The 16,364-nt window shown below is 41.2% G+C and overlaps 1 protein-coding gene across 1 annotated transcript in view; it reads left to right on the forward strand.

The window, feature by feature from the left end:
• Positions 1–9,120: 9,120 nt before the first annotated feature.
• Positions 9,121–16,364, forward strand: part of XPR1 (xenotropic and polytropic retrovirus receptor 1) — a 99,634-nt gene continuing 92,390 nt past the window's right edge. Inside the window, exon 1 of the mRNA XM_088153466.1 lies at positions 9,121–9,590. Within this exon, the coding sequence (XP_088009592.1) occupies positions 9,522–9,590 (69 nt within the window). The 5' untranslated portion in view covers positions 9,121–9,521. The remainder of the gene's footprint in view (positions 9,591–16,364) is intronic.

Here is a 16,364-nt window from a genome sequence, read left to right on the forward strand (position 1 = left end):
GTTCGCTCACAGATTATAAGGAAAGAAAGTAAAAGCAGCATTTTTTTGAATACTTATGAAGAAGTTTTGTGTAGGTAAATCTTGTTCCTCTAGCTAATACTTTTGTCCTTGGGATCAGTGGGAACAAAAATAGAATACTTGATAGCATGTGTTCACATGACAGATTGAATCACAAACTAGCCAACCATATTTTACTCTAGCATGTTATGTGAATACAGCCTGTGTGGTTATTTATGCTTCAACGTTCACATAAAATCAGAACATTGGGCTATTAAACCGTAGTTAATTTATATATGGGTAAGCATGTCCTGCATACACAGCCAATATTTTCTAATAGCAGTAGCTTTAATAATTCAGTAATCTCTGATATCTGCATTGCAATGTTCAGTCTCAAGTTTATCAACCAGCAGTTTCAAGAATTTTAAAGAGAGAATATGAATAGTATCTTTCTCTTCATTAGATCCACTACATTCCAAATGCTGATAAACTACTGATGGTGTGTCGTTTCACACTGGACTCCACTCACTTGTTTCTTATCTTCCCAAATCCGTTCTTCCTCATGCTTCCTCTTGTCCATCCTATTTCTCTATAGACAAGCTAATTTGTCAGGAGATAAACTATGTACATATGATGCAAAACACGGTAGAATTCTGAGCTGTTCTACTTCAGATGGAAGGGTAGTGGTGGTAGGAAGGAACTGACAATCAACTTTTGCCTTAGCTCTCTTTCTCTTTGGCATGTGAACTTTGATTAATACCAAGGGAGCAAACATTCTATAGCATAACAACCTCCCTCTCCTAAACAGTGAAGCAATAGAGTCCAGGGTTCTAGCATTTTATTCTAGAATAGAATGAAATGGCCAATATTCCAGTCACCTTTGAGATGGCTAACCAGCTGACATTTTCTGAACTTTTAAAAGCATTGTAATACAAGAAATAAAAACTGGTGGTCCTATTAGGGTCTGAATCAGTGTGAATGGTGTGGAGGAATGCATGATACCCCTCAGCTTTTTAAGATCCTTATTTAACACCATCCTCTAAAACCCTGTGAGGAGTGAAAAAAAGAACAAGAAGCAGCTCAGATATTGTGGATTGAGTGGCCCTATTTTTCTCCTTGAGAAGCCTGAAGAAAGAGCAGTTCTCTGAGCTCCAAGACAAATCCACAGAAGAGTCCCCCCCGCCCAATGATGAGAGAATTCAGGTGCCCTTAGTCTCCTCCTCCTGTGCAAAATACAGCCATGTAGGTGTGTACTCACACCTGCACCTCCAGAAGAATCCCCTCAGTTCACTCACCTGAAAGCCTTTCTCTTCTCAACCCTTATCAAACGGTGTCAGCCTTGCAAGGTAGTCCAGACAAGAAGCACACCCAGAAGTACTAGCTCTAACTTTATTGTAAGGTTACATTCACAGAATCTTGCAAGTCTGAAAGTACATCTTTCCCCCCTCGCCTTTACAGTCCAAGAAACTAGGGAGGGTTCTTTCTGAGATGTTTCCCATGCCCCCATTCCTCCTGCGGGCTTAGCTGCCTCTTATCTGACCATTGTCTAGTCTGCAGCTCTTCCTCCTGTCTCCCAAGGTCATTCCCATGTACCATTACAAGCAGGAAGGAGGAAGGAAATAGTTATTAGCAAGCACAGCGGTAGCTGCCAAGGACCTCTAAGGGGCCCGAATCCCATTGAATGGTCCAATCTTTCCTCACTCCATTTCTAGGTGATCCAACTGAAGAAAGGAGGAAGAGGAGATGGGTGGTGGTGGTGCTGTTGAGGAAACAGCTGAATTAGGAGCAGCAGTGGAGGAGAGGAGAGGAGAGGAGAGGGTAGTGGCAGCAGTACCAGTTGTAGCTCCTTCTCTCTCTTTCCTTCTGCACTGCTTCTCCACTAGGGCTTCTACCAGAGCCACCAGCAATCAGGTTTGTTGAAGGTGTGGCAAGGGGAACCAAGGCAGGGCTCCCTTGCCCTTGCAGACCCCAAGCCTCCCAATTCCAAATTGTCTTTGCTCTTTGGATGTCCTGCCCTTATTCAGATAATTTACTAAATATGGGCACAAATTGTGGCTAAGATGCTGATCTTACCCCATGATTTAAGCCTACTATGCTAGGCTTTAATATATCATGAAAACCAGCACATCTTAGTCAAACTTGTACTTGAGGTGACATTTGACATGGAAGTAGCTTGGCAAGCATTCTTCCCAGAGTCACTTGTTTGAAATGAGTGACTATACAAATTGAATAAATAAATATGCCATACCAAAAAAATTATCAAGAAACACAGTTGAGCAGACTTGGTTAAAAACAGCTTTACAATTACACCTCCTGTCTACAGTTTGAACAAGAAATTGGGATGAGCATATAAAGAATAAATATCACGCTTCCTCAGTAAAGAGGGAATGCAACAGACAGTTCTAGTTTCATCCTGGCCTCCCATTAGGAACACAACCCAAACTGAGAAAGGAAACCCCAACACAAGAAAAACATGGCAGGGTAAAATAGAATTTCCTTCCTTTAATACAACAGGGTACAGATTGCTCAGTTATGTTCAACTGTGTGCTTACGATGTATAATTTATAAGTAACTTTCTTATACAATTTTTATGGTTAAAAATTATAATGATTAGAATGAAACCTGCCTTCTAAAATTAAGAAAGTGAAAAGAGTTGCATACAATTCCACAAGGTGTATAATTCCATAGCGAATCAATGAAACCCAGAGAAGAAGCTTAGAGGGGAAAATCCCTACTATATGCCTACATTTTGACTCTGAGCTGAATGCCTGACCAGCTGAATGAGCCTGTCCTTGAATTATCTTAGAAAAGAACTGTTATTAAGTCCCTTAGAGTTGATTGAACACACACTGCTCCAAAACATGAAACCATGAGAATAATAATTCTACTGCCGAGCCTTCTCCAGCCTGCTACATTCTAATTCCAAGACTTCCCATAAGCTACTATAAGCACAACTCATATATTGATGGATTTTTTTCACTAGATATAAGAACTCTATTGGGTAGAGAGAAAAACTGGAACCAGTGGAAAATATTACTCATACAGGTTGATCCTGCTTCTAGCAAGTCTGTAATATTATACTTTCAACTGAGGAAGCATGAGGTATTACAAAGTCTCAGTGCCATGCCTTACCTGATTCCATTTTTTGATAGAATGATGAGAATAATGATGATGATGAATTAGATATACAGTACAGTGGTACCTCTAGTTACGAACTTAATCCGTTCTGTGACTCTGGTTGCAACTCGAGTTGGTCTCAGGTCGAGGTAAAGTTTCCCATAAGGTTCAATGTAAATCCGGTTAATCCGTTCCGCCCTCCGAATTTGGTCACACCACAAGGCAAATTTCCCCATAAGGTTCAGTGTAAATACGGCTAAACAGTTCTGAAACATATGCATTTTATTTTTAAACCTCAAAAACTTTTCAAACGCCACAAAAACCTTCCAAACGCCACAAAACACACCACAAGCCTCACCGGACGTCTCCTTGCTACCGCGAACTTGCCCACAGGAAGCCGCGACCGCGTGGCAGCAGGGAAAATGGCCGCGGATCCGGTTCGTAAATAGAGGCGAGTTCGTAAGTAGAGGTAAATTTTTGGGGCCGGAGCTGATCGTATCTCGAAAAATGCGTAAGTAGGGGCATTCGTAAGTAGAGGTACCACTGTACTTCCAATTATCTATACTACCTTTTCTGCAGGAGCTCAAACCATCCTGCATGGGGATCTCCCCAGGTAACAGGGTGAATAACTGGCCCAAAGTCACATAACAAAATTCCATTACAGAGTGTGGACTTGAACCTCTGTTTTCCTAGTCCTAAACCAACTTCATGGCAATTGTGCCACACTGGCTTTTAGGAGAAATATTTTAAAAAGAGCATTTTAAAAAGTTCTCAAACAATTGCAAATATGAAACAAACTGATATTAAGTCTGGAATAATGAATTCTGTGCAAGATTTGCCACTGCCATCATCTGTGAATCTGGTGTCAGCTGAGAGTCATGCAGCACTCCTGAACTGCTGTCCCCCTCTTTTAGTGGGATTGTAACTGCATCCAGCATAATCTGAACATCAGTCCCAGAACTGGTTTCTTATTGACTGACAACACCTAGTTTTGTCTGGTTTTAATTTCAGCTTCTTTACTGTCTGCACCGATAATTGGAAGTACTTTATATTTATCACAGCTCTTTTTCGGTGGTGGGGATGGTAGTGGTATTGAGAAACTTTAATATACAGTGGTACCTCTACTTACGAACTTAATCCGTTCCGTGACTTTGATCGCAAGTCGAGTTGGTCGCAAGTTGAAGTAAATTTTCCCATAAGGTTCAATGTAATTACCATTAATCTGTTCCGGCGTCCGCGGACCACGCGTCAGGGGCGGAAAAACAGCCACTGACCATGCGGCAGGGCGGAAAAATGGCTGCAGACCACGTGTCAGGGGTGGAAAAATGGCCACGGACCACGTGGAATGGGCGGAAAAATGGCCGCGGACCACATGGAACAGGCGGAAAATGGCCGCGGACCACGTGGCAGGGTGGAAAAATGGCCGCGGACCACGTGGAATGGGAGGAAAAATGGCCGCGGACCACGTGGAACGGGCGGGAAATGGCCACGGACCACGTGGCATGGGCGGAAAAATGGCCGCGGACCACGTGGAATGGGAGGAAAATGGCCGCGGACGACGTGGCATGGGCAGAAAAATGGCCGCAGACCATGTAGAATGGGCGGAAAATGGCCACGGACCATGTGGAACGGGCGGAAAATGCCCGCGGATCCGGTTCGTAAGTCGAGGCGAGTTCGTGAGTAGAGGTAAATTTTTGGGGCCGGAGCTGATCGTATCTCGAAAAATTCATAAGTAGGGGTGTTCATAAGTAGAGGTACCACTGTAGTTTACTCATCGTGTTAAGCCATAATCAGTTCAAACATGGTAATGGTATTCATATAATACACTAAGCCAGATAAACCACATTATGGCTTAGTACAATTGGAAAACATAGTGAAGTTCAATGCTGCCAATACATTTACATAATATCATGCAGCAATGCTGTCCTGAGCATTTAGAGCTCTTATTAATCTATGTCCCCAAGGCAGCTACTAGAAACTTTGGCAGCAGTGACTTATTTGCAAAGATAAAAATCACTTGCAACTGTTCTGACTTAGATGCCAAAGGGTTTGAAGATTTGATTCAGGACATTTACTTGCCTCCTTGCATTTTCTTGCATGGATTAATTTCCCATATATCACACGTTTATCTGTTGGTGGTGGCATGCTGTGATTGATGCAGTTTGTCTGAATTAATCCAAATCTTATATTTCATTCTGGTAATAGCTGGGTTAGCACATGCTAAGGTAAAATATGGCTGACTAGTTTGTGGTTTAGTGTTTTGTGGGAACTTAGCTAGTATAGTTACGGTAGGTTTTGATTCAATTAATTGGGCGGAGTCATGCAATCAAGTGAACTTAATAATTCATAATTCAGATAGCCATGAATTAGAGTGTTGTACAAACACAGCCAGTGTAATAAAGCAGAGAAGGATGAAAGCAGAGGAGGATGGAAATGATTGATTTTTTTCCTAAGAATCACTTCTGAAGTTGGTGCAACAGTGCACTAACATTGATATAAGGGCTGAAGCTGGTGAGGTGGGAACCAGTGGTTCCTAGGCTAGAAAGAACTGTTATGTAAACATATTGTAATTGTAAGTACACGTTAAATCAGAATGGATAAAAACTAATTTTTTGCTCTGCGGTGGCAATCAACTTGTGCCAAGGGTTCAATCTTGTGTGCTCTATGTGCTATAGATTCTAATTTAGCTGAGTCTTATCAGTCATTTGCCAAATCAAGTTTAGCACTGAACAAAGGGTTAATTGTTGGGAAGTTAATTTACTGTTGAGTTTTGGTGTGAAGCCTGACAATGGGATAGTATCAGAATTTGATATGTGTGGGATTCACTGTACGGCTGCTCCTCTGCTTTTCCTGCCCTGATTTCGGTCCTCAACCAATGGGATTTTTGCAGCCATGCAAACAAACCATTTTTGAAATGCACCACCATATCCACAGTACGTATCTCCAGCGGTGGAGGCACATTTCAAGATAAGTGGGCTAACACATTTTCGTCCACATAATCTAGCTAGAATACCTTAGAGTATAAGATTGTGCCCTAAACTACCTCCACTCTCTTCTTTCCCTGCTAGGGAAGATTTTGATTGCTTTGCCAATGTGAAAATAGATAAATGAATGGCTTCAATACAGCAAGTTAAGAAATAATTTAGATGGCTTAGCTGATCTTTTTATGCTACTTAAGAGTTCTTTTACATTCAGGCTGTTTCAAAAGGATTATAAAAATGTTAATCCACTCAGAACATCTCTTGTGCAATGAGAGCCGCCATAAGGTGTTTATAATATACTGTGCTCTGTATAACCAGTAAATCCCCTTCCTCAGCTTTGTTTCCCCACCACCACCACTCCCAAAAATGTTAACAGCTATGTTGGTTGGAAATTCTAGGAGCTGAAGTCCAATATGTCAAGAGGGAATGAAATTGAGAAAGGCTGCAGTGTAACACTTCCCCCCAGTGCTTCACATAAATACAGTATGAATTATTTAGATTTTCTTGCACAAATTAGGACAATACTAAGTGCTTATAGTCATCAGCTCACCTGGATATAAACATCTAGCTAGACATGGCTGATCTTGGAAAAAGCTAAGCAGGATCAGATAGGATTAGTCCTTGGGTGGGAGACCACCAGGAAAATCCAGGATTTGTAGGCTTGACCCAGAAGTCAGAAAAGCTTTCCAGAAGAAGGTAACAGCAAACCTCTTCATATTGTTGCCAAGAAAACATCACTGAACAGTCACTGACCAGCCTGACTTAAAGGATGTTTTCCCTTTTCAGTGCCTGTAAGAGCTAACTATAAAAGCATAACACTATAGTATTCAAAGCAGGCCATCAACCTGGTTTAGGTTAAATCATGGACACTATGGCTGTTGATGGCTATTAGTCATAATAGCTATTTATAGTATTACCTCCTTACTAGAAGCTCTGTGCCTCTCAGTGACAGTAGCTGAGGGAAATTAGCAGGAAAGTTATACTGTCCTCATGTTGTGCTTGTATTAGCAGTTGAGAGGTTATTGGGATCTCTGTGCTGGACTAATGCACTACTTGGTCTGATCCAGCAAGCTGTGGTTATTTACGCAAGGATGAGCAAGGTTGTTCTCCTGGGGTTCATCCTTACACCCTCCTAATCACAGCCCAAACATGCCCTGCTAATTGTTTTTATATGACATTGCTTTCATTTTGTCTCATCCCCAGCCCACAGCTGAAGCAGCTTTAAGTCATCTTTAGCTGTTCCAGCTTTAAAGTGGTATTTTCCCTTTTCTCCTGAAACAGTTATTGCTGTGAACGTGGACTAGAATGCTTCATTGATGATACATCAGTGGTTGATCTGCCCAGTTACTTTGCCCACTTTAAGCTGCTGTGGGTACATCTCTTTCTCTCCAGTTCCTGGGCAGGATTTAAGTTAACTTAAGAGAATTGAGACAAATCCAGAACTGCCAGCACTATTAGCTGCAGCATGTACTGTAATTTCCTTTTCATGCTTGTTTGTCCTAATGGACTGGAGGTTAGGTTTGTGTATGTGTGCATGCACAACAGGAATCCTAAGGTAAGACACTTGTTGGGTTCTAGGCACAAAAAATTAGTGTGCATTGTGAGGCCACACTATTTTTTTGCAAAGTACTGTATTGTCATGGATTTCTATATCAGAGTATTCTTTTGTGAGTTGGAAATGGGCACAACATCCATGAATCAATCAATCAATCTGTCTGTCTGTCTCTTTCTCTCCCTATACAAAATATCCAACTGACCTGTGGAGTCCCTATATAGGTTTATCCACTGATGATGTTAAATTATGACTGGGTACTTAGTTAAACTGCACCACGTGCTCTGTTATTATTTATACATTTGCAATGTAGATACATCAGGATGATCTGATTCACCAAATTCATACTGTTTTATTCCCTAATAATTAAGTTCTTACACATTATTTGTCCTGAAGGTTCTGTCAGGATATGTTGGTATGTAGAATATTTTAAGATTTCTGGTCTTAGGACCAAACGCCATTGAACTCTGACTGTCTAGGAACTTTCAAATGGATTATTTATGCCAAGTACAGCGGCTTGACACACTGTGAGCATCCACATGGAAATATAAACTTGTTCTTTATGTTCTCTCAACCCAGAGTTTTCACTCGAGGCACAAATGACCAGGCTCAAATTGTCCTACTTCGGACACATTATGTGAAGACCCAGCTCTCTGGAGAAGGCTCTAATGCTGGGAAAGGTGGAAGGAAAGAGAAGATGATGGCCAGCAGCGAGGTGGATGGACTGTTATGGTGATGATGAGTTGCACCGCTGGGAGATTTGAAAGAACAGGTTAGGGACAGATCATCATGCAGAAACTTGGTGGTATTTAATCAACCAATCAATCTTTATGTTCTCTAATCCATGTGGTCAAAACAACTTGATGGGACAAAATCAGTCAATCTTTATGTGGGAGATAAAAGGTGAATATTATGCCTATTACATAGTGTCATACATATGTATGTAATTTTATATATATAATTTCATCGGGAAGGAGTAGAATGAAAGATCCTGTGTGATAATTACACGTATAAAAATCACTCTCTGGACCGGTATTTTAATAACATTATTTTACAAAATGCAGCTTTCCCTCGCTTCAAGCGAGGTTTTCGGGGAACGTAACCCTAGGATAAAGCGAGGGGAACCCAACATTCCAAGCCCTCTTGCTCCAACGTTAGCCAAGGGCGCCGCGGAGAACGTTTCTGAGCGTCCCCAACTCACAGCTGCACGGCAGAAAAGGGGGCGTCCCCTCCTTAAGATCCCGTTTTGTTCGAGGAGCTCAGGGCGTGCCGTGGGCGTGCCGGAATGATAGCTCCGCCCTCTTCGAGCTTCTTATACCCCCTTGCTCCGTTTATGTAGGATGGGAATAAAGGCGGTGAGGAGGGGAAGTGGGCGTGGCCGATAGCAGCGTTCGTTCCCCCCCTTTGTTTTCGCCTTACGTCTGCTCTTGGGGAGGGAGGCGGTTCCTGTGGCGATGACGTCAGGTCTCTCAGTGTGGAAAGGCGGGCCTAGGCCAACCGAGGAGAGGAAAGATGGCGGCGGAGGTTGCCGCTCCTTCAGGAGCGCCAGAGGAAGCTGCGGGGCCGCAGCGGGCGACGGTGGCAGCGGCGCAAGGGCATTCCTAAGCGGGAAGTGGGAAAGCGCGCTAGGCCTGCGTTGTTGTGTGAGAGGGATTCAGTGACGGGGCTCATGTGCGGCGGAGGTCGCAGGCGTCCGTGCCCGTCGCCCGCAGCTCAAGCGCCGACAAGCGGCACCTCAGCCGGCTCCTGCTTCTGTTGAGCAGGCTCTGGGGCGCCCGAGCGAAGCTGAAGAGCGAGGCAGTGCTTCCGGCAGGCAAGGCTGAGAAGCCTAAGGGGGTGGCGGCGGCGCCAGCAGCAGCAGCAGCAGCAGCAGCATGAAGTTCGCCGAGCACCTTTCCGCACACATCACTCCGGAGTGGCGGAAGCAATACATCCAGTATGAGGTACCTACTCTTTAGAGAAGGAGGGAAGATAAAGGGCAGGAGCAGCCTTGGCGGGAGCGAGAGCGGGAAGCATCTGAGAGGTTGGCTCTATGGACTGTGTTCGGGGCCGTGGAAGAAAATGTGGATAAAATGCGCGCTTGAAAGTGAGGGGGGTGGGGCTCACCCGGTGCAGAGAACGAATACTTAAAGAAGGTGAAATGTCTCGACCGAACGAGTTGAATGGAAATACAGTATTGCGATTTTGGTGGCCGGTGGGTCTGATGCAAAGGCTCTCAGTAGTCTCCATTTGATGTAGTCGTTGGAGCCCCCGCCCCCACCCTCGGTTGGGCGTAGCGGTATCGCAGATGCTTCAGTGATCTTCCAGCTCATCCTACCTTCCCTAGTACAATTCCACCGTTCCCTTCCTGAGCCGCATTCTGCTGTTCTGTTTGGGCTCATTCCCTCTGTTTATTCAGTTCACATGCATTTATCCAAGTCTGCAGGGACAGCAGGCTTTCTTCCTTAACTTGTCTCTATTTCAGCTTCCTTTGCCACAGATTTCCTAAAAATAATGCTTGTGCTTTGATGCTCTGCTTTGAGATACTAATCAAGATGGAAAGGAATATGAAGGAAGAACGGTAGCTTTTGCTAAGCGGTCTTTCTTTTGTTGAAGGCCAGAGTACTTCTGTTAGTAGGCAGTTGTAGTGGATGTTTGGTTGGGATATTGCTATTCCCAAAGAAGACAGTGGAGGGGAAGGCACCTGAAAGGCTGTCTGAATTGCTTTGGAAGGAAACTAGATGGCACTGTATCCCATGGTTATTCAGTCTCCACTTTTGACACTTGGGGTTTTTCTCTATTAACTACTGATAATTATCCTTAATTAGTCACTGAATTTGCTATATGCTGATACAATTCTGAATGTTAAAGCTTTGCATTTCTTGGACTTGAAGTTAAGGTCTAGTGATCCTGGTCAATGATGTCCTTGTGGGTGTGGTGATTCCTAGAAATAGTTCTAGAACAAAGCTTGCATAGCTCATAGTTTCAGCTCCATGATATTTCTTTGGGTGTGATGGATTAGGCATCAGGTTCAAGGCTTGCATCAGGTGCTTTAGCCCTATGTTTTGCTGTAGTTTTGTTATTCATTGTATTTTATTTCTTTGAAGCTTTCAGTAATTAAACATTTCAATTTTTCATTTATATGTCTGGCATGCTTTTTCTTACCAAAGTAATCTGATGCATAGGGTTTTTTGTGGGGAGCTTTAGCTTGTCCTGATCTTAGTGATTTTTATTGCACTGGCCTGAGTATGTGCTTTTTGTACTGGAATCATTAGCCTCTTAACTAATTGGGAGAAACTGGTTCTAGATTTTTTGGAGGGTTAAGGAATGAAATGGGTGCCTTTATCGTAAGATACTGTGGTACTTAAAAGTTTGTGAACCCCTTTGAATCTTCAGTATTTTTGTATGAATATGACCTAAAACATGATGTTTTTCACATAAGTTCTAAAACTAAAGAGAACCCATTTAAACAAATGAGTCAAAAACATTATACTTTTTATTGATTTATTGAAGAAAATGATCCAAAGCTACATATTTGTGTATGGCAAAAGTATGAACCTTTGCTTTCAGTAACTGGTGTGCCCCCTTTGGGGAGCAATAACTGCAATTAAACATTTCTGATAACTCTTAATCAGCCTGCACATTGGTTTGGAGGACTTTAAGCCCATTCCTCCTTACAGAACAGCTTCAACTTGGGGATGTTGATGGGCTTCCTCACATGTACTGCCCACTTTAGGTCCTTCCACAACATTTCTATAGGATTAAAGTCAGGACTTTGACTTGGCCATTCCAAAACATTAACTCTCTTCTGCTTTAACCATTCTTTGGTTGTACAACTTGTATGTTTTGGGTCGCTGTCTTGCCGCATGACCCACTTTCTTGTGAACTTCAGTTCATGGACAGATACCTGACATTTTCTTATAGAATTTGCTGGTACAATTCAGAATTCATAGTTCCATCAATGATGGAAAGCCATCCTGGTCCAGAAACAACAAAGCAGGCCCAAACCATGATACTGCCACCACCATGTTTCACAGATGGGGTAAGGTTAATGCTTTTCATTCAAGTCAAAAAGTTCTGTTTTGGTCTCATCCATCCACAGAACATTCTTCCAATAGCCTTCTGGCTTAACCGCATGGTCTTTTGCAAACTGTAGACTGGCAGCAATGTTTTGGAGAGTAGTAACTCTCTCCTTGCTACCCTGCCATGCACACCATTGTTATTCAGTGTGCTCCTGATGGTGGTCTCATGAACACTGATATTCACCAATGCAAGAGAGGCCTTTAGTTCCTTAGATATTACCCTGGGATTGTTTGAGACCTCCCAGAATATTACATGCCTTGCTCCTGGTATGATTTTGCTTGGTCAGCCACACCTGGGGAGGGTAACAGTGGGGTTGAATTGCCTCTGTTTGTACATAATCTGTCTGAGAGTGGACTGGTAGAATCCAAATATTTTGGAAATAGTTTTGTAACCTTTTCCAGCCTGGTGAGCATTAACATCTGTTTTTTGGAGGTCCTCAGAAATCTCCTTTGTTCAAGCCATAACACACTTCTACATACCTGTATTGTGAAGATCAGACTTTGATAGTGAATACCCAGAATTCAGTTCTTTAAATAAGACAGGACCTCCCACACTCACACCTGATTATCATCCCATTATTGAAACACTTGACTCTAATTTTCCTTCAAATTAACCAATGATCTTAGAAGTTCAAATACTTTTGCCACACACAAATATGCAGCTTTGAATAATTTTCCTCAATAAATCAATGAGCAAGTATAATATTTTTGACTCATTTGTTTAATTGGGTTCTCTTTAGTTTTAGGACTTGTGTGGAGAACATACCACATTTTAGGTCATATTTATGCAGAAATATTGAATATTCAGAAGGGTTCACAAACTTTTAAAGCACCACTATACATATTTTGCCCTGTAAAAGTTCTCCAAACAGAAAGGTTAAAAGTAGTAATGTTCACCACTCATTGGTCAAATGAGCAAAATGTCTGGAGAACTCTGGAATGTTTCCCACTGGACTGAGTCATTCCAAGGGCAGTTTGGTGGTTTCTAAAGTTAATCCTCTGAACTAGAGGATGGTTTGGCTCTGAAACCAGTGTGCTTCATCTAGAACACCATTACCTGTGACTTAACTGGTTCGAAACCAGTTATTTGTGGTTTATTCAGTAAAGTGTGAAAATAGGCATGAAAGCCAGTCACTCACTCTCAGCCCAATTCACCTTACAGGATTGTTGTAGTGGGGAAAATAGGAGGAAGAAGGAGTGTTAGGTATGTTTGCCGCCTTGAGTTATTTATCAAAATAATAAAAGGCGAGATAAAAAATCTAAAAAGCAAGTATGGTTGCATAAAATATTACTTACTAAGATGTGTAAATTAGACCATGCCTTTTATGTCACCCGAAGTGTGTTCATGCTTGTTAAAGATTCAGTATTTGCTGAAATGCTTGCTTATTCTTGATGGCTATTATGTTGGGAGGAAAGTGAGCTACTCAAAAGGTTTCTGCTTTAAAGGGCACATTCACTTAATATGATTTTGCCATATAAAGGAAGTTTAAGTTTGTTAGGTATGATGGAATTTTCAAGAAAATCATACAGTCTAAAAATTGATTCACATTTATTTGTAAATGAAGAGGCCCAGTTTGATTTGTTTTTGCACTCTTTGTGAGACTATAGTTGAATTCTGTCCAGAAGCTATAGTTGGTGCAAAAGAGAAGGAGGGCAAGAAGCCATCCAGGACTAACTACATTGCATGTATTGAAGTATGGTTGTAAGTTGCTTTACAAGCAATCACCTTTTTTGTTATGAACCTGTCTGAATATTAAGATTTTGAGGAGGGGTGGTTCTGAAGATCTCCCCCTACCTTCAAGAAGCTTGTTAATCAAATAACATTTGACCCCCAACTTGTTCTGCATTTAGAGGATTTGTAAGGACACATCTCTCTTGCCAGGCTTTTAAAGGGCAGTGATTTTACTATTTGAGTTTTAGAGCAAGCTGCCTTGAGAAAATTCAGTTTGACTTGAAAGATGTATAAATATATACATATAAATCAGATAGATAGATAGATAGAATAGACAAACTGAAATGTTAAATTTATCCCCACTTCTGGCCACTTTCAAATGGAAGGTAGCACTACTGTAGACTGAAGCGTTGTAGTATGTTGCTGTCAGATATATGGGATTTATCTCCTTTATTAAGACACAAGCTTATTCAGTTACTAGGACTAAATATTTGTATCTAGTATTGGTCCAGAAAGAAAGAGTTCTTTTGGTCTGTCAGTTTCCCTGTAGGAGCTGTCTAAGGTATCCCAAATGTGGTATCAGAACAAGCTGTCAGTAGTCCTGGAAAATTTTAATACTGTTTTTGGTAACCATGAGATAAATACGCAAAGTGCAGGATTTACTCTTGGTCTAGTGTTTTAAATCAAGCAAGAAATAGTAGATCTTGTAGAAAATAGAGTTCTTCGTGAGCCCATTATGATCACAATGTTTCCTAGTTAGCTTTTTATTGACCATAGTCTTCAGCAGGGATGATCCATTCTGGACACTTAAGAGATCCCAGAGATTTCTGGATGTTCCCTGGAGCATTCTGAGTGAAGTAGCTGGAATTCCAGTTAAAGCCCTGGAATGATGAGGTAGATCTAATAGTTCCCAATTACTGTAGAATTGAATTCATGAAGTGGATGGATTATAATCTGAATGCTGATGGCACAAACCTCATAGAGCTGTGTCAAATACAAGCCACAGCAAGTAGTTGTGTGGCAATGATAGCTATGAAACAGTCTGTCTTCTATATCATTGAAATCTTTGGTAGCTGTCCAGGTACTTCCAGGGAAGCGCATGGTGAGCTAAAGACATAGAACCGATGACCGTGGCAAAGACCAGATGGGGACTAGCTGTACTTGGGTTTCATCAACATACTGATGATACCTAGGACTTTCAGGGGAGGTATGGCGAACTTAAGACATCTCCGCAAAAGTGGAGCTGACAAATGTGGCAGAGACCAAGGAACTAATGAGTAGACCAGTTCCCTGGAACCTCTCCAGATAAAGAGAGGACATGAGATCGCCCACACGTGCTCCAGATGGGTGGTCCCTGCAAGGAGACTGCAGGACAGTGGTTTTCCATGGGTTTGAGTGCTGGGAGATGATGGATTAGCCATCTTGCTCGCAACTGCAATGGAGACTTTTAAAAGACGCTAAGTTTGCAAACCTCACTTTCTAATCACTTTCAGAAATTGCTCATTAACTATTTCTAAGCTGTTAGAGACCTTAGGAATGACAAGTCTGAAAGTGCTAGGTGAATCTGCCTACAATCCTGAATGAAGAAATAAATGTTTGTAATTTTAGAAAGGGCGAAGAGTTACTAAATTTGTTTATACTTGTTGTGATGAAGGTTGGAAGTCACTTTTTTATATATTTTCTCTTTATTATATTCTTACTTTTCTTTTTCTTCTTTTCTTTCTTTTTCCTTGCACTTTTTCCTCCTCTCTATTCTTTTCTTTTTTTAAGTTTAGTTTGTATCAGATTTTACTATTATGTTAAAAATTTGTAATAAAGAAAACACGAAGTCTTTGGCAGCTGTCCAAGTAGAATATTCTAAGTTGTATATGCTATGTCTGTTACCGTCTGGTAAGAATATACTGGAATCTTTGGAAGCTTACTCTGAGTACCTTTGAAAGCACATAGAAGAATAAATTACTTATATTTATTCAACTCTTGGCTACATTATGGATACACTCCTTGTGGAGATGTCTGGAGCCCTTTCTGGATATATGGGATCACCTCTGGTTGATGCAGCTTGAATAGCTGGAAATTTTCTAAGGCTGATCACCTGTACCTATATTGGCTGTTGTGGGATTGATTAAGTAGACATATCTGGGATATTTTATGTATTTATTTTTTTACACTGCCCAAGTCCCAGCAGCTCTTGAGAATGGGAATTCACAAAATGAAACATATGACCAGCCACCAAAACAAAATCATTTGCTAGGATGTAAATGGCAACGGTTTCCCCCTGCCATCCTCTGTACCCTTTTTTTCCCCCTGTAGAAGTGGGCATGTGTTTAAACAAAGCACTGGGTGCAAATGCCCACATTTTCATTTTTTAAGGAAGTTTATATGGCCAACTTAGGTTGATAAGTTTTTTTAGAAATGTAATACTGAATGTGGTACTTTCATCTGCAGTGTGCTATCTTCTCCTTTAATTTATGTAACTAAAACAAAAATAAAATCAGATGGGACATGGAACATGATGGGCACCAAGGAAAATTTTGATGGGTGTATTTGTGCTGGTAGGTATCACACAGCACCCTCTTCTAAAAGGTAGTGACTACTATTCCATAGGAAGGAGAGGCATTTTTGTTGCACTTTAACATGACAGAAGTTAATGTTTATAAATACTGAAATAACATCCTTTTAAGAAAAATACTTTCTTCCAGAGAAAATACTAATTTGTTATTACTGGTAGGGTGCAAACTTAACAATATGCTTTCTTGCAGTGTACATATTTTTTTTTAAAAATAGTTTTTATTAAAAAAGGAATGCATTCAAAGAAAAAAAGTAAATGTGAAAAAGAAAAATAGAAAAGACAAAGAAAAAAGAAGATATAAGAAAAAAAATAAAAAATATATAAAGTAGTGGCTTCTGATCTTCCTCTGGGCAGTTATAATATAATTCTAATCAAACCCCTTTCTCTAAGATTTCATCATAATTCCCTTCTTTCT

Source organism: Python bivittatus, unplaced genomic scaffold (assembly GCF_059951505.1).
Source record: "Python bivittatus isolate LINGU-HERP-01145 unplaced genomic scaffold, Pbiv_v1 ctg000700_np1212, whole genome shotgun sequence".
Classification (NCBI taxonomy): domain Eukaryota; kingdom Metazoa; phylum Chordata; class Lepidosauria; order Squamata; family Pythonidae; genus Python; species Python bivittatus.